Source organism: Aplysia californica, unplaced genomic scaffold, assembly GCF_000002075.1.
Source record: "Aplysia californica isolate F4 #8 unplaced genomic scaffold, AplCal3.0 scaffold00078, whole genome shotgun sequence".
In the NCBI taxonomy this organism is placed as follows: Eukaryota; Metazoa; Mollusca; class Gastropoda; order Aplysiida; family Aplysiidae; genus Aplysia; species Aplysia californica.
Genome location: NW_004797348.1, coordinates 153,049 through 171,591, shown reverse-complemented (window position 1 = coordinate 171,591; position 18,543 = coordinate 153,049). Strand labels below are relative to the sequence as shown.

Below are 18,543 nucleotides of genomic sequence, written 5' to 3'. Positions count from 1 at the left end.
CCATATCTGACTCTTTTTCTTTCTCTCTGTTTCTCCCCCATCTTTCTCTGTCTCTCACTCTCTCTCTCTCTCTTTCTTTCACTCCTCTCTCTCTATAAACTTGATCTTGGACTGAAAGAAAGCCTTGCTGCACTGCCATCTGCTCACGAAACAATGGATAAGCTAGGCCAAGATCTTGTCCAATTTCCAGTGAAAGGCCATGTCCACTTTTCCGTGGCACCTTTTGGCAATTGACCGAATATATTATGCGGCTGAATTCAGACGGCGGCTTCAACCAGGATTCATTATAAAATCAGCATTACCGGGTCTGTACAATACATGTTGTATGTCTTTATTCACGGTTACCGGGTCTGTATACTTCGTGACTTTGTTCCCAGTTACCGGGTCTACATACACTCCTATGTTTAATTTATTAGTTTTGGTTTTTGGGGGCAGACTTCGGGGGGGGGTTCGGACTCAGCTTCTAAGTGAGTATGTGAGTGTCAGGAGGTTACATATTTTATGTAACTCGCCGGGGGATTTTACGTAAAACCACAGAATTAGAGCTAGAATTACCTGACTGTGTAATTGTGTCAAAAGTCAAATGACTGTGCACTCTCATTGCCCATTGGCTGTGTCTAAAGGTACACAGTAACCGACAATTCAGGGTCTTTCCACCACCACTACAGCATCATCATTACTCCCGCCACCATTTGTCTTTCCACTTGGGTTTTTTTTTTCATTTTGTTGTGTTATAGTTTTTCTTTAATTAATTTTTTTTTTTTAAAGACACATCGCTCAAAATCGACAGCCGTGGCCTCTTCCCAACACCTTCCCCTAGTAAACTGGGAGTGCGTGATCGCTACGCGCAATCTTATTGGTCAACATAATTAACTTTGCCCCCAGCAAAGTCAACCAGCAAAGTTAACTCAATTTTGTTGTTCTGGGCATACTAATGATGCATGGAGGGCCAGTTTAGATAGATCTAGTAACTGGATACTAAAGCTCACTTCTCGATTGTTATCATTATAATAACAAAATGTGTGATAAATGCTGGAAATATTGAAGAACAAAGGTCGGAAGTCGGAAGGGACGTCATGCTGGACTCAATTCAGAGTCTGAATAATATTTGTCTAATCGGACTCGAGTCCGAATAGTCACTTTGTTTTGTTGTTTTTTCAGATATGTATCTAAGTTATTGATTAATTAATGGACATGATAGAGTTAGCCTACTTATTTTGATTTATAATGAAACAATGAATCATACTGTATTATGCCAAATTTATGGACCGTTGCAATTTTCCAGATTGGAACGTTTTATTCTCAATGACAATGTGTTCAGGTAATAATGTAAGCCTAACTTTCCCTAAGCTTCGATCCACCTCAGATTTACATATATATAATAATTGTTTGTTTTCTGTAATTTTATTTTCTCAAATGAGTAAACTGTATTTACTACTGTACTAAAATATTTTACCAGAAACATAATCTATATATTTTTTTTAAAAAAATTTTTTTCACGACTTTTATGCTACTATTGTGATTACAGGTGATCTCATCGGGATGCACTAGTTGTTTTGCTCTTCTCCACCTCTTCCAAAGTACGGCTGTTTTGATAGATACAATGTTTTTGACCTGTCAAAGGGAGAAAATGCTTTGGCTGCTGAGCCGCATTTGTAAACAAAACTCTCAACTAAGTTTGGTTCCACTGGCTGAAAGCTTTACAATCATTATACCATGCTCTGGCAGGTGGGGAAGAGGGGGAGGAAGGAGTGTGGTCTGAAGGGTAGCTTTTTATCAACCTCTATGTGAATCCTGACCGATCAAGATTAGATGGTGAGGGTGGTGTGGCTGTGAAATTGGACTGCTGCTGCTTGTCTTCAAATTGGTGAAGTGACGAGCTGGCACAGAATCTTTCACAGGTAGCCAGAGCAAGAGAGGTGTAAAATTTGACCACTGTCTGCCACCCTGATGGTACAGCCAGCCAACAAAAAAGCTTCCCAAATCATTGTTACCTCTGTACATGCACACACTAGTCATAGCTTTTATCTTTGCGCATTCTCCCCTCCCCTAACCCCTTAATTCCCCCTTCTAAGATGAAAGATTTTCTTCTTGGACAAGCTCAACTGTAAACGTATGTACAGACTTTGTGTAACACAAAGCTGTTACTAAAATTCCAGTTAGCATGAAAGGATTTCAATTCCTTATTTTTCCCCCTCTTTATTCTCCGGTAAGTTCCCCTTAACATCACAAAAGATTGGAGTAGATCTTGGAAGGAAATTTTAAGTCGTTTCTTCATTCCTCCTAGCTGACTCTCCCCCTTTCCTTTTTTTCACATATTCATAGTAGGCCACCTGTGTGTACATGTCACATAGAATGCATTTAATATGCTAAGGCACCCCCCCCCCAATATCGAGTTATTTTTCCTCACTTCCCGTGTACAGTGGGTGATGAGAGAAGCATGAAACACAAGATTGCGTAGTGGCTCTGGCAATTCCATTGGTATCTATTTTAAATCGCAGAATGTCTTCACTTGGTGACGTACTAGAATCATGTGCTCATGTCATTCGTAGTCTTTATGAAACCGCTTGACTTTGACATTTTTTAAAGAGGATATTTAAAAAACTCTTTTGGCAACTGTCAAAAAAGTAATTTGAGAAATTATGCTTATAGTGCAGTATATATTTCACCCTTGTGACCTTCCCCTTTCTGTTATAGTGTCTTGGAAATTTTCGAAATTTTAAGTGCTCAGAAGTATTACATACAGTGAAAGAGTTATTGAATTAATTTAACAGCAGGATTCGTCAGTCTTATTATATTATGAGTTCATATACACAAAGTGTTGTTACTTGGAACATAAAACAATGATCGACACTACTAAACTTCTGTCTGCCTGCTACTACAGCTCGAGTTAGCAAACCTGTTTCTCGCTGTGTTGTGATCCTTTCCTCAGCTTTGGGGCCTCAATGCGTAGGAATCTCACACTTTACACACAAGTAAACAAACTGAGGCTCCAACTAGCCTTTTCTCCACCTAGGCCTATACCTAAAGTCTCACCAATAGTAACTCAGACTGCTTTTAACTTGCAAACAATACAACTGAACAGAGACTCACACTTTACTCACTCTCACACTTTCAGCCAAACAATACAATAGGCTAGGCCTAACCCCCTGCCACAACCAATAACAACCAAACAGACCACACAAAGGAAAGTGATTCCATTTTATTTTCCATTTCAGGTGTATCTACCATGGCTACTAACTCAGAATCTTGTACGATTCTTGACAAGCGTAAACATCCATTTGGGGACCTTGGCAAACCAACCCTAAGAGGTGTCCGTAAATGTCCAAAATGTGGCACATTCAATGGTACCAGAGGAATTAGCTGTAAAAACAAAGACTGTGATGTTGTGTTCAAGGAACGAGAGCGCAAGAAAGGTCACAGTGCTGAATCGGTGAAGATTATCACAGAGTCGACATCCCAGCTGTATTCTGTGCGGTTGAGGGACAGAGGTCCGGACTATCGGGGTTTTGTTCAGTTGCCATATATCCAAGATATGGAGGGCAATCCTGCTCCTGTTGTTGACCATAGTATGTTGACAGGTGCAGCAATGTGCTATGTAGAGAGCTGTAATCGTAATGCTCCCCCTGATCCAAACAGTATACTGAAGGGGACAGCGCCAACTTGTGTTCATGTTCGCTCTGCCATAGACTGCACACAGCAGGCACAACCGATCACCCTCAAGAATGAAATCTTTAACAATCTTCAGATCTCAAATGAGATGAAGCAGTCCATATGGCTGCTTGCAACAGAAACCTCAGGACCGGTGGTTCAGAGAGTGACTAAGAATATAATGGTTGTCAAATGTAAAATCACTTCGAAACAACCGCTTGGATTTTTGCATTGTGCTTTTTTCGAAACCATCAGGAATAGACAGCACCCAGACTATAAATTTCAGTGCTCATGTCGTACATTCAAGGTATGTGTGCAATTTGAAAGGTTTTGCTTTATTAATCAAATCACTTGAGTCGGTGAATGTATTTTACCATTGGGCTTAGATATTATGTTCTCAGAAGCTGGCTTATAAAATGACAACAGTTAAATCGTCTTGAAAAGAGCAAATTATATTTTGAAAGTTGTAGACTGGGCGGTTCACTGAGTTGTAACTGTTTGCTAATATTAGAATAAAAGTTGATTTCCTTGGCCAACGTTTAGCAGATAAACAGTGAATGTTTTGCTAAAAATTTTTGCAATTTTTCAAATTGTGTCTTATTCTTCTGTTAAGACTTCTGATAGTCCGACAGTATTAAGCATTGGTTTGACCTATATAAAAATTTATGTGGGAGTCATTCAGCTGTTAAAAGTGGGAATGTTTTCATTTGCAGATATTTCACAACAAAGTAGCTGTGTTCCATGGTAATTGTCTCACTGTCCTTTTGCATGTGTTCCGCGCAATTTACCGATCTGCGCAATCTTTGGGCTGCAAATTTTACTGATCCTATAATTATCATTAAAACATGCAGCCCAATCTTAAGATAGCCGCGCAATTATTATAGAATCGTTAAAACGCGCTGCGCAATCTGTAAATTGCGTGGAACACAAACACATGCACTTCAAGCTTCAAATTCAAACAATAAATTTCATATATATGCAGTGAACAGACTGCAGTATTGTTAACTTGAACTTGAATGAGTAAAGTTCAAGTTCTGTGTTTCAGAAATGTCATACTTTTTATAATAAATGTTTCATTCCTCAGATGCGAAATTCACATGCAAGGGAGGACGTCTCAAAGAGATGTGTCCATTTCTATGCGTGTATATGTGCATTTGCCAGTGATGAGAAGTTGAGTAAAGAGTTTGCACCATATATGAACCCTGACCAGCCTGTGATGACATGTGAGCCCGTCTTTATTTGTTCTGTCTTTTAAAAAAATAGTTTTTCTTAATGTATTGTATTTATTTTTATTTTTTACTTTGAGTGTCAAAAACCTTATGAAGAAAATTCTAACAGAATTAAGAGTGCTGCTTGTATGCATGCAACTGGTAGATTCTTAGAAGTGTGAAGATATCGTTTTTAGTATTTTATCCATCTCATACCTTTTTGACAAGAATCTTAATGACATACGGGTCTGTTGTCCACATCTTGAAGCATTTAATTCTTCCATGTAAACATGCAAGTTTTCTGTTCCTTTATTCAAAAGAGTTTCAGCAAAGTACCCTTGTAAACTGCCCAAGATAAATGGGATGAGATCATTCACAGGGTCAATGGCCTGGAACTGTGTTCACCTCTATTCCCAGAATAACTTTTCATGTACTAGAAATGTACTTTTTTCAGTTTTCCTTTGAACTGCAACAGTAACAAGGATTTATTTGCTGAAATTTTTCATGTCTGTAAGAAGGTAAGCTAAATACTAGATGCAGAGTAGAAGGGTAAATAGAAGGAGATAAAAACTTGCATAGCCTTTGGATAGGTTTTGTTCAACCCCCCCCCCCCCCCCCCCCCCCCCCCCCCCCTTTTTGTGTGTGTGGGGGGGGGGGGGGGTACTGTAATACCTATATTCAATTTATCCCAATGATTATTAGGTACGGGTTTGTTTAAAATCCCAAATGGTACAGACATTGGCGATTAACAAACTTGTCCCACTGTTCTCCCCTCACAGTGACCTTGATGGGCTCTGACCGCCAGGTACTGACCATGTATCAGCCTATAGAGGAAAGTCTAGCTGTGCCGGCTGACGCTGACACCATGGAGTTCATCATCTCAGAGGAGGACATGCTAGTTGTCACGCCGGATAAAAAAGTGAAGAAGGAGGATCCTGTTGGTCAGTCTGTGTGCTTTGACATCATGTGCCCTCTGTTGCCTTAAGGCAAAAATGAGTATCAATTGTGATGGCACGATGAGGAACAAACTCATGATTCGTGTATAGGAAGTTTCTTAGACCTGCATGTTTGCCGACAATCGTCTGAAATCCGACAATCGACCCGCGAGGCGGCCGATGCTATCGCTAGGCCCACCTGTATCAGTCAATGTGCGAAGTACAAGGCCTGGCCGACTGCCAGCGTCCCCCTTTTCTCCCGTCGGCTTTTCGGCACTTTCGTTTTCATGCCGACGTCGGCGTTTCTGACATAATTGTCGGAACCTGAGTAGAAATGCGAATACGAAAAAAGAACGACGACCTAAATTATCTACTTTCAGTTTCGTGCTCGAGCAGCCAATTTGAATTTCGTTTTGTTGACAAATTCAATTGTTCAGATTGTTTGGATTCATTCCAGTCGGACTCACTTAGATAATAGAATCTAGGTCTAGATTTATATAGATCATTATAGACCTCAATGGAGGATTCATATTCCAATTCTATTTTGTCAAACCCTATCATAGGTTGTGCTGTAATATTAATGTTGGTAAAAAAACAGTTCATCAGGTGCGTGAATTATTTATTTATTTAGAATCTAGATATCTAGACCTAGTCTAGACTCAGCTGAGCCCCTCTGTTCGGAATCGGATGCGGATTTCTAGTTCAAGGCCTATTACTAGATCCTATTCACTTGTTCTACAAGATCTAGATCTAGATTTATTTAGTTTACTAGATCTATATGGAGGATTCATATTCCAATTCTAGAACCTATTGTGTTATTGCATCAAACCCTATTATTATAGATCTAGCAATATGTAGATGTAGGCCATTATGCTCATTGTAAGCTTTGTTTGTTTTGGAGTGTGGTTTTTTAATTTTAAAAATGTATTTCATTTTGGATTTTGCTGGCCTTTTCACATGAGGCTCGTTGCAGGTTCTTTGTTGGGATAGGCCTAGGGGTAGGGGTAGAGTTAGGTCTCTTCTTTGTTGTGTTTGTTGGGGTGGTCGCTCGTTACTCAGAAGTCCTTCCTTATGACACCTACAAAAGCTCTTTTGGGGAGGGGGGGGTTGCGCAAAATTTTCAGACAATCTGGTTGAGGCTCACATGCAGGTCTAGTTTCTGGCCTCGAAAAGATTACCCCAAAAATGCATTAAAGTCAGGGATGCCAATTCTCCGGTTTTTCTGGCTTTTTACGTTGGTTTTTTTTCATACACTTGCAAAAGAAATGTTTTTGTTTGCTCATTTAAAGATTTTACAAGGTTCGTTTACAGTGAGGTGTGATGCTCCGCTCATTTTCATGTTTTTTTTCAAAAATCATTTGGCATCCCTGTAAAGTGTATTTGTCACACTTTACGCCCTTCACTAGTAAAAAGCATGATGGTTTCCGTCACTCTCTTTGCATTTTTTAGACGCCACAAAATTGTAGAAATAGAACACAAAAGATGGTATCAGAATAACACCTCCGCTCCATAGAAACGTGAAATTATTTTCACCCATTAAACCCTCACAGTGGTGATAAAACAGAGCACTCAGTGCATTTGAGAGCTGTGAAGACTATTTCATGACTCACAGAGTGTGGTATGATATTTTAGGCATAATGGCACTGACATGACATGACAAAGATTACCAGATAAATTCTAACAAGATTTTTTTTAAACCAATCATCTCAGAAAGTTGACTCTCAATTTAGAGCTGCTAAGATGGATGTAAGAAAGATGAGATGTAGATTTAGATTTTAGATCAATATTAGCAAGATCAGGGGAAAAATAAACATGTTTAGAAGAGGGGAAAATATATATATATGTTATGCGGTAGAGTCTACTGATCCAGTATGCCTAGAATTTAGAAAATGCTCCAGGTGGTATCTGTGTAAAGAGATTTGGTTGTAATTTTTTATAAAGTTTGTTATACTTGTGTGTTAATTCCGTTGTCAGTGTTTTTCACTTTAAGAATTGTCCCTTGTTAATTGTCTTAAAAAAAAGAACAACTGAAAATATAGTCAACATAACACTCTTTTATAATTTCAGCCCAGGCCAGTAGTGCCCTCCTCACTCTACAGGAACAGAAGCAGCCATCTCAAGCTACGGCTGTGTTGTCAACACTACAGAGCACCTCGGTGAAGCAATCCTCACACACAACTCAGTTCCAAATCCAGCAGCAGCAACAGCCTCAGCAACAGTTGACGCAACAGCAACCGGCACAACAGCAAACACAGAAATCCACACCGAAAAAGCTTTGTGAGTGTGTGTTGTGGGGTCGGGTGTAGCCCTGAATAATTCACTCTGAGATGAGCATTCCATGAATTTTTTCCCTAAATTCCTTTTTTTTTTTTGTTGTTGTTGTTATTTTTTGTTTGTTTGATTTTGGTTGGGGTTTTTTAAAATATTTTTTTAGGGGGGGGTGTTGTTCTTGATTTTGTATTTTTTTTTAGGAACAAAAGATAGGAAAACAGAAATTGGTATATTTGTTTCAGTTCATGTTTAAGGGGGCATCATTTTGCTCCTGACAGAAAGGCTGAAGATTTTTCTGTAACAAATTGTGCACAGCGCTCCGGGATTTTTCAAGCTCACAATTCGTCCCTGACTGCCGGCATACTGGGATTCCCTTTGCTCTAAGTTTGTGGAACAATATGAGTTGAAGAGATGCCAGCTCTTTTAGATTTGTGTCAGTGTTTTGGTGTGAAATAAAATGTTTTGGCTTCAGTAAAAGGGGGGGATTAAATGTGAGCAATCTGCACTTGCAATGCACAAAATAGGGCCAACTTGACAATAGGATAAGCTTTTAATGGTTACTTGGTGCAATGGACTTTGATGTTTATCTTTTTCCCATGTAAATGATATGTTGCCCATTTATAGGAGTTACTTCTTGATTGTAATCCTAGTCTTCTTTAACTCTTTCTGGACGTAGTTTTTTTTGGGTCTAGACATAATTAATAACTTGTGGCTTGAGTTGGCTACACAGGTGGCGTACAAAATGACTTTACATAAGCAAAACCATCACTCAAAACGTAACATATGATATATCAAATTGAAGGAAATTGAATGAGGAATACATTCCAACATGAAACAAGGATTAATTTTGAACTTAAGTATGCATTACAAGGGTTCGAAATGAAGATGGCGATAAGAAAAAAAAATTTTGACGTAAAAAATTACATTCACCAAACATGTATCATATACAGGCCAAGAGCATAATTCGTAAATTTCTGAATGTGCAGCTTTTTATTTGAAAGCAATATTCCAATTTTGTTTTGAGTTATGATATTTACACTGAGTCTGGTTACATCGTTTTGTTGATGCAAGACGACAAGAACTAATTCACTGTTTTTCGCCTAACCGAGGCTTTGACAAAGTGAAACTAGTTGTTTTCATTTCCTAAATCCTTTCCAAGTTTTCAAAAACAATAAAAAGTAATTATAAATGACGGATCATGTTAAAACGAAACAATACTGATGCACCCTATCACACGGCGATGCGTCCGGAAAGTGTTCAGAATAATGTACTTCTAACCCCAACTTCTCCACAGGGATGAATTCCGAATAAAAGTTTTTTTCCTTTTTAAAAATTTTTTTTTTAAACTTTTTACTCCTGCATCATGTATGATAGTGGAGCATACAACTTCAGTTCAGCCAAACGACGTTGTGATGGTCAATCTGTTGACAAAGACAATGAAGTAATCTCCATGAGTGTAGATTTTGACTTTAAAATGACTGATTGAGTGAACCATTTGATAATGGTCAAATGTTAATTTTCAGAAAATGCCAAAAACATGGCTCTCTTACTATGAGATCTTCCATTAGATGAAGAACTATCAAAATAAGGTAATTTCTTTTGTTTAATGACCGGTTTATTGACATAATGTCACTTTCAGATGCCAAAAGGGGGCTCTGGTTAAGTGGGAAACCCCCTCCAGAGATCAAGAGTTATAGACAGATATATCACCTTTCAGGTACCACAAACCAAAATTTCAAAGTGCTTTGATCCAACATACGTTTTTTGCATCATAAAAAACTATTCAAACCATGAACTTTGTTGTTTGAATTATAGAAATTGGACAATAAATTAAATTAATAACAGGCATTTGAAATTCGTGGACATCGTACATTTTTGGCAACTTTAAATTCAGGTAAAAAAGTATGATTTTGTGAGTTCACAGAAAATTTATTGAGGTACATAAAGTGTGTATTATCATTTGTTTCAACAGGTGCCAGCATAAACTATGCAAAATACTAAGATTAGGACAATCAGAGTTTAAATAAGCCAATACTGAAACTTAAAATTGGAAAAAATTACTCCTTGATGCATAATGTTAATTCAAAAATGCTAAAAAGACTGATTTCAGACATCAATAAAATGGAAAGTTATTGCTGAAAAGAAATGGCACTTACAGAACATATTCATAGTAATGCAAATTCATAGCCCAATTTTTTCAGAGTTCTGGCACTTTAATTTAATCAGTTATGCAACCTCAAAAATGGGACATCTGCCAATTTTGCGTTATAAACAGAAAATCACAACACGGTACACATGGCCTGAAAACTTTTCTGAATTAAATTACCTAAAATCATGGTAAATGTATGATACTTTCCATGCCAATGTACTTTTGGACCAGGAATTCATTTCTGTTATCATTTCTGTGGTAACATGAAGCATTACATTGATATGAGGTTAGATAAGAGGAAAAATAAGAAAATATTCCGCATAATTTCAACAAAATCATCTATAACTTCTATAGAACAACAAGAAAGACTCCCTAAAGCTTTACTTTTATGTGTTTTTGGGCCAGGAATCCATTTCTGCATTCATTTCTATGATAAAATGAGGTATTTATAAAGTAAATATTCAACGATACACAAAAACTCTTCAAATCTAATTACTTTTTTTTTTTTTTTTTTATTAGGAAGAAGCACCAGCACAGGCATAGCCCATTTTTTAAAGTCTCAAAACGATTTTTTTTTTCAAAAATAAAAAAATTGGGCAGAAGCTCCCGCCCAGGCAGAGCCCATTTTCAAATCAAGGGCCTAGATAATTGCGGAGAGGGTGGAGGAGACACAAGTTGGATCTGCAACAAAGTTCAAATTCCCCATGGCTCATTGGTCTAAAAAAATTGGATCTATTCAGGAATAGATCTAGCAATTCTAAAGGCACCGACTTATTTGATAATCACAAATTATGATGAATGAAGCCCTCGAGTAGGAGAGTCCATTTTCAGCAGTAAACCAGCCTCTAAAAGTTATATATAAAAATAATTCAATTGGTGCCGGTACTTGTTTCATGAGTCTAAATATATATCGGGAAAAGAAAACAATTAAATGGATTAGTCATCAAAGATTTTGTCAGATATTCGCGATATGCAAGAGATATATTCATTCGCAAATGAACAAATGCCGGCTGCACCCCCTTCACATACGGGTTCATCAAGCTTGTTATGATCTTTAAAAAGAGGTCACCATTACGGAATCATTGATAGAAAGTAATGGTCACGTGATCAGAAAATAATACTAATTTTGAATTACTAAAAACTAATTGATTTAGATTTCACCATATTTTCAAGAAATTTAATCTTCTTATCTTTCTATCCAAACCAGATTTACAACAATACTGGCTACTGATTTAATTACAGGATGCTCTGAATGAGACCACCCATTACCATGTTTGCGATCTCGGCTTCAAGCCGTAAATCTAGGCCAGGCAAAGGTTGATGACTTTATGAAGAACTATGTAACACTATAACAAATCTAATTAACAAAATCAACCTATCACACATCTCCAGAATATCCATATTATCCATGATTGAAAGCACAATGCAGCCGTTGAAATGCCCTTATGTACGTGAATAGAGCATAATTGAAAATAGGTGCTTGTAAATAATTCTTCGCCATTGCTGAATCCAGCGTGTCGCCAGAGAGAGGACAAGCATGTGTGTTTACAAAAACAAACAGCGCTAAACGGCTGTTGGACCAATCGTAGTCATTTTTCCACACAATTCCCTTGACATGTTCTACTTTTGTGTAGTCCAGGGTTCTTTCGATCAATCATTGGTCAGACTCGGAGTTTTCCATTCTAAAAATAGGGTTACAAAACTCCCGACATTTCTGGGTCAACAACTAACTTTAGCTGCAAGCGCTAGGTACTGTGTGAAAGCTTATTCCAAGCTCGTTCTTGCACTTTTTGTTTCATGACGATAGCAGTCATAGCCGCTTAGCGCGAAGGCATTTTATGAAGCACCCTTGATTTTTGTTGCAGCGGTCGGCATTAAAATGGCCACGGAAAACGCATTCCAGAGCATTTTGGTGACCTTTTTAGATAGTTTACCATACAATATCTCGTTGCATGCTGTCCACAATAGTTTGATTTTAGCTAAAACAATAGTTGAACTGACTTAATTCGAAACGGGGTGAAGATTAGTGTCAAAGGAGATGAGTTATGGTTGATTGAAAATGTTCAAATTTCGAGCTTTCTGCACGCTTTCAACTGCGCAGAGGCGGGGGTTTGGGGTACCTAATATATATATCCCGTATATGTTGTTAAGAAGCCTGGAAAAACGCTCTGTCGTTTTCTTTCTGTAGACGATCAATCATGTTTGTCTTATCTCATCTTTCCCTCTACCAGCCTACCAGAGCACTGTGGATGAGAACACAGCTTCCATCAGCTTCCAGCAGTGGCTGGCCAGTGTCACAGAGAGGATCAACCAAACTATGCATTACGGCTTCTCTGGTAAACAATTATTTTTTATAATGATCTCAAAGAAGTGGGGTTTTCATCTCTATAACAGGAGAGAGCTGGTGGATTACATTCTGTCAAGCTTTGTTGCCTTCATTTGTGTTTCATAGATTTCTAGCTCAGGTTTTGTTTTGATGTAAAATTATCAGCTGGAATTCAGGTTTACAAACTGAAGAACTTGTCGAGGTAGGTAATCAACTGCCCTTGAGTCTTGAATAATAAAATGTCTTAATTCCATATTAATTTGTGTCTATTCTTTATTCTAGTCTCACTCTCTTTTGCCAATCTCATTCAGCTCTCCTACAAGTAGTCTTCATGCTGATGCTGGAGACATTACCTATTTTCAACTGAGTTGAAAGCTGCAAAGGGGAAGAAAGGTTCATACAATGCTGTGAAATCAGGCACTCGTCCGTTTTTGGGCGTATGGAGTTATTGGTATCTTCTTATAGCTTGTTCAGTTGTCTTGCTATCAGTGAAAAAAGTGTCCATCCATCTTGAATAGAAGTCAAGGTATTTGAGATTGAAGAAGGCGGGGTCGCCTGGTTTCAAAATTAGAATTAGCTAGAAAATGGCCGCCCAAGTTGGGTTATTTCCATATCTTGATAGTCTGTGGAAACTGAAAACTTACATTTTTGGGGGCCTTTTGTCAATGTTTTTCAATAAAATCCACCCAGAAATGTGTTCTTAATTGGACGACAGTAGTGATAAGCCAAAAAACAAAAATTCAATAAAAAATTACCATACTGAAGGGAAAATGCATGTTTCTCCTATTTCGTTATTTTAACGAGCGCCCGATTTCACCACGCTGCCTCACATATTATTTTATTGTAAAGCAAGCCTTCCCTTTATTGAAGTCACATATAGAAATATATTTCATGGTAGGTTTATGTATAGTTATTTTGTGTCCATGAAAATCTCAACCATCTGAATGTGGTTCATGCTTTTTTGTAGTTGTCTGTTTAAATTATTTTAGCTGTGCCATTAAATAAAGACTGTAATAGCGCTGTTCTATTATATATTGCAGAGTTTTTAAGCTGCATTCAGTAGTCATAAAGCAGAAAATTGTAAAAGAAGTCGTTTTATGTGGATGCTTTGAATTCTTATTTTAGCCATGTTTCAGTTTTCACAAACGCTTTGTCTTGTCTGTTTTGTGTACTTTTTTCCATCCCAGCTGATCTAACTGTGTCTCTTAACATTGTATTTCTCTGCTCTTTGTTTTTGCAACAGGTACGCCAGACCCTCTAGTGTTTCATGCTCCACAAGTCTTCTTTGACTGTCTCCAGCAGAGGATATCTACAGGCACAAGGAAAAAGAGGCTTCCTAACTACATTACCAGCTTTGTTCGAAAGGAGGCTCTTCCGCTGGGAAACTTCACCAAGTACACATGGCACATCACCAACATTATGCAAGTCAAACAGATCTTTGACTCACAGGATGTAAGGGACACAACAGTTGGTTTTTCTAATTACATTTATGCATAGTATAGTTGTTTGTTATAGCTGGTCAAATCCTGCAAGCTTTTCATTGGTGGAGGAAATATATATTGCTACGACTAGATCTAGACTTGTTAGCTCTTTCACTTCTGACTTTGAAATAATGATTCTAAAAACTGGCATCTGTTGTCAGTTGTTAATTGTTCTAGAAATGGTTTTCTTTAGTTTGGTGTCATATCCTTTCTTTAGTTTAGAGATTACTTTTTAAATGCAGGTCGCTATTGGAATAATTTATTTTTCCCATTTCATGTTTTTAAAATACTGAAGCCATTTCTTTTTTTTTTAAATACTGGACCCATGGTCATCAGTTGATGATACCTTGCTTGTTCTTTCATTTTTTCTTTTTCTTTTCTGTTGTCTCACACAGATAACATTGGATTTATCTCGAAGTTTTGTTGAGAATCGTGATGGTACTTATGATCCTTATGAAGCCCCTCGTCCTGATGTGTATGGAGATGCTTCAAAGATAAAGAATCATTTGCCAATCCGGCCCTTTGAACTGAAGACATACCTTAAAGTTGGTAAGTATCTGTTTGCTAGCTACCTCATATGATTTCAACTGTCTAAGTGAAGGCATTTTACACTTTAAAAGACGCTACTACTATATATGGTACCATAGAATGTGCTCATCATCACGGTGTTTGAGAATGAGACAAAAAAATATGTTCTGAATTAAGGAGTTCTCATTTAAAGTGGCAGGACTTATAATCAAGTCCAAATAGTTTCCCCTCGCTTTGTGAATAAAATGGACTGTATTGACCTTGGTGAAAATGGAGTGAATATTCAATCTGATTGTCCTATCATTCTGGTCTCAGCGAAATTTTAACGTGTTAACCATAAATGTCCATTTCGGAGTCTTTAAACATTTGCAGTGTCATTGAAATAAAGTGTTAGCGTTTCATTGGTTGGGTGATAGTAAATTAGAACAATATTGTAGCTTTCTGTTCTGGACTGGCAGATTTTCAGTGTTACTGCCTCTTGCCCTCCCACAGTTCTTACACCTCTCACACCGAATAGTCTACTTAAGCCTTTCAAGTTATTGTTTTACTTTTAGTTTGAGCAATAATTTTGTCTTTCATGTTCATGACACTGTCAGTAGAAATTCTGTGGTGCGTTCCATCTGCTTGCACACGTCTCACACTCGCTCCATCCATCACAGCTCTGTGACCTCTCCATCCCCGCATCGGAGAAGTGAGAAGCATTGTAGGCCTAGATAATCTAGACTAGGCTGGCCTATCACGCGATGCGTTCTGTTTGTCTGCAAATGACCCCCCCCCCCCCCACTCGTTCCCTCCGGCCTTCATTGTTGGCACACATGAGCTCGCTATTCTTTGTTTTGCTAGATCACCAAGTTATTCAAGTGGCGAGGTTTTATATATAATTGGCCTGTGCGCTGTGCACAGCAGCAGCAATATTCCGCTATAACCGACTCGCGTGTTTCTCCGATTGCGCTATAGCAGTATTTAATTTACAAAGATAAAGAAGGAAAAAAATGGTGTTTTAGAATAGTGTCTTTATAACAGACTTCTAGTTATTTCTAGATTCATATAAGTGGACTCCACTGTATACTACTATACCATATCAGTACCGTGAGAAGGATATTTTCCAAATTACAATGTCTTTTCACATATTATTTTCAGGACCAACAGCAGACCAGAAGGAGCCAGTGCCGTTCATTATCGAATGGATACCAGACATTTTACCTCGTTGTCACATTGGAGAACTCAGGATTAAGTTTGAATATGGGCACCAAAGAAATGGACAGATTGAGAACAGAACCTCCAGCTCCCTCCCGTCTTCAGATGTCTCGTTACACCCTCAAGCAATACAGCTGCGGGAAATTATTCCAAGCTAGTGTACAGTGAAGCTGTAGTTCTGCTCCCCAGTCTCCCTTCACCTACTTTTTCACTTAGTGATATTACTTTTGTCGTCCTGTTAAAAAATTTGCTCTCTCTGATCAAGAGAAAAATGTGATAGATGTGACCATGCCTCACACAGAATGGAATATTTGTTTCTCCTTTGTCCTGTCTCCTTTACACTTTTTTTTTTTAATTTCTTTCCTGCCCATGTTCATCAGAATGTCAACTTCAGATTTCTAAACTAATTCTGCCCTCAGCTTTTCATAACTAGATGTTCATGTGCCTTCATTATTAAGAATGCAGAGGGTCTGGGTGGTACTTGGAAGGTAGATTTCTGCAACTCCTTTTTAAAGTGAGGCTTATAGGCTTTTATTAATAATTGTAATAACTATTTGATTTGGAATCTCCAGCTGCTTCCTTTGAAACTAAAGCTCGAGGCTTTTTCTACTGCATGATCACAGGTATGGTCAATGCAAAAATAAAGAATCACCTCGTAAAATGAACGCAATTTTTAAAAATACATTGATCATAATGTTCTTTTATACTCTCTTGCTCATTTCCACAGACGCAATGACATTTACATGTGAAGTGCCAATATAGTAATAACTTAATACTTACATTACACCACCGCTATAGAAGAAAGAAATGCAACTCCTTATTCTGTATAGTTTTCATTGTTTCATCTGTTACCTTGTGGAATGCAGTAAGCATTTTGTGGTCATTGATTTGTACAGACCAAGTCCAGTAAGCCCTTTTCCTGTTTTTGTTGTTTCAAAATTTTCAATTCCTGATTTAGGATGGGGGGTAGGGGTTGTGCTTACTATTAATTATAATTTTACAGTGTTTCCTCAATAATTCATGAACATACCAGGGAGCTATAAGAGTGGGACTCAAGTTAAATGTTGTAGAGATAGCGTGATGTTCTGATCTCTATGAAACAGACAGTTCCATAGAGACAAATGTCCAAAATAACTCTCACACGATACCAACAAAAGTCTGGTTTGTAATCAATATAGAACTCCCATGTTTTTTTCAGCACGTGAATTGTTTCTGCTTCTCTTTTCCTAGCTTACAAAACAGCATGGCAGTTTATAAGCTTTATCCAGCTTTACTATACAGCCTAGCGCGCACATAATCGCATGGAAATCTTTTCATTGTGTACGAATTTTGTATTGTACATTGTTTTGAATACATAGAATATACATGTACAAGAAAAAATTAGGGATATAAAAATCCATTCACTATAGGCCTACATGGTTCGCGATGTATGTGATAGCCTTGCATCCAGACTTACCAGAGAAATTGATTCAGAGTTCCCTTTTTCCATGGCAGTCTTCTGTAGCCCGTTTTGGGAACAATTGAACAAACTGCGGTCACATACTCAAATACAAAGGGCATACTTTTGTTTGCATGCACAAAGAAAAGCGCATCGACACAATCATGGTCATTAGGTGCAGGGAAAAAGTAAGACTCACAGACAGGAAATATTAGAATTAGAAGGAAAGAGTAGTAGGATCTACCAGGACACCCACCAACTACCCGCAGCATACTTTTGTGTTATGTTATTTGGTTGTGCTGATTTGAGGTGTGCTTTGAGAATGTGCTTTCCATTGGAAAGAAGTAAAGCATAATAATAATATTAATAATATAACAGAAATAGCAAGGGGGAAAGTGAAAGGACAATGACCCACTTGTGTCACTAATGGAATAAGAATTATGGCAACATGTTGTGGCAACAACACAATTATTATATTTTGATATGATGATTGCAAGAGTGATTCCACTTGGAATTTCACAGCATAAACTTAACTGTTCTTCATCTTGATTGTTTTGTTTCCAATGCTGCACTTTCTGTAAACAGGATTTGTCTTTCTATGATTATTCACTCATGGAGGTCAAAGCTTGAACATTTGTTTCGGTAAACCTAATTTCTGTATGTTGATGTTAGACTAAGATCACAATCTGTCTCATGGTTGGTACTGTTTGACAGTCATGTCCAGATCCCATTCCTTTTTCCAATAGGTTTTAGTTTTATGTATATATATTTTATTTTTTTTATGCAACACCACTCAGGTTCTTATTTTGGACATATCATGGACTCAGAACTATTTGTTCAAACTCTACTTGAGTACACTTTGGACTAAATAGTTCTGAGGCGATAATATGTCACAGGTAAGCTTCTGTGAAGTTCCTGGCAGAACATCACATGAACAAGTAATTTATACTCAACCTAAAAAGTGATGTTGATTTTTGTCATGGGTAATCAAGCTTTGATTATAGCTATAGTGTTGGCATTGCATAAATTTATAAAAACTTACCGAGTCAATTCCTACTGTGTGTTTCAGTTTTGTGAGATCTTGGTCATGATCAAACGTTTTGTTTTTTTTAAAATAACTTTTGATTTTTCATATTGAATGACTTTCTCTCTACAGGGGTTTTCTTTTGGTACCATTTATGCAAAAGTTCTCAAATTGTTAAAATAAACATCCACATCATTTTTATCCTCTACGATTTAGTGTTTTAGTTTAGTTTTAGGAGAGTTTTACTGCACTTATAACAGAGATTGTAAATACCGAGACAATGCACTTGCTCTTTGGGCTTTTGTCCGCGTCGTGGCGGGCTCGCTTTGTCGCAT

At 37.6% G+C, this 18,543-nt stretch overlaps 1 protein-coding gene across 2 annotated transcripts in view; it reads left to right on the top strand.

Moving 5' to 3' along the window:
* Positions 1–18,416, top strand: part of LOC101855089 (uncharacterized protein C2orf42 homolog) — a 22,761-nt gene extending 4,345 nt beyond the window's left edge. For both annotated transcript variants that reach the window (XM_005094213.3, XM_005094214.2), the window contains exons 2-9: positions 3,219–3,958; positions 4,736–4,874; positions 5,639–5,800; positions 7,862–8,071; positions 12,446–12,550; positions 13,784–13,992; positions 14,417–14,570; positions 15,690–18,416. In XM_005094213.3, coding sequence (XP_005094270.1) covers positions 3,219–3,958; positions 4,736–4,874; positions 5,639–5,800; positions 7,862–8,071; positions 12,446–12,550; positions 13,784–13,992; positions 14,417–14,570; positions 15,690–15,904 — 1,934 coding nt within the window. In that variant the 3' untranslated portion in view covers positions 15,905–18,416. The remainder of the gene's footprint in view (positions 1–3,218; positions 3,959–4,735; positions 4,875–5,638; positions 5,801–7,861; positions 8,072–12,445; positions 12,551–13,783; positions 13,993–14,416; positions 14,571–15,689) is intronic.
* The last annotated feature ends 127 nt before the right edge of the window (positions 18,417–18,543 follow it).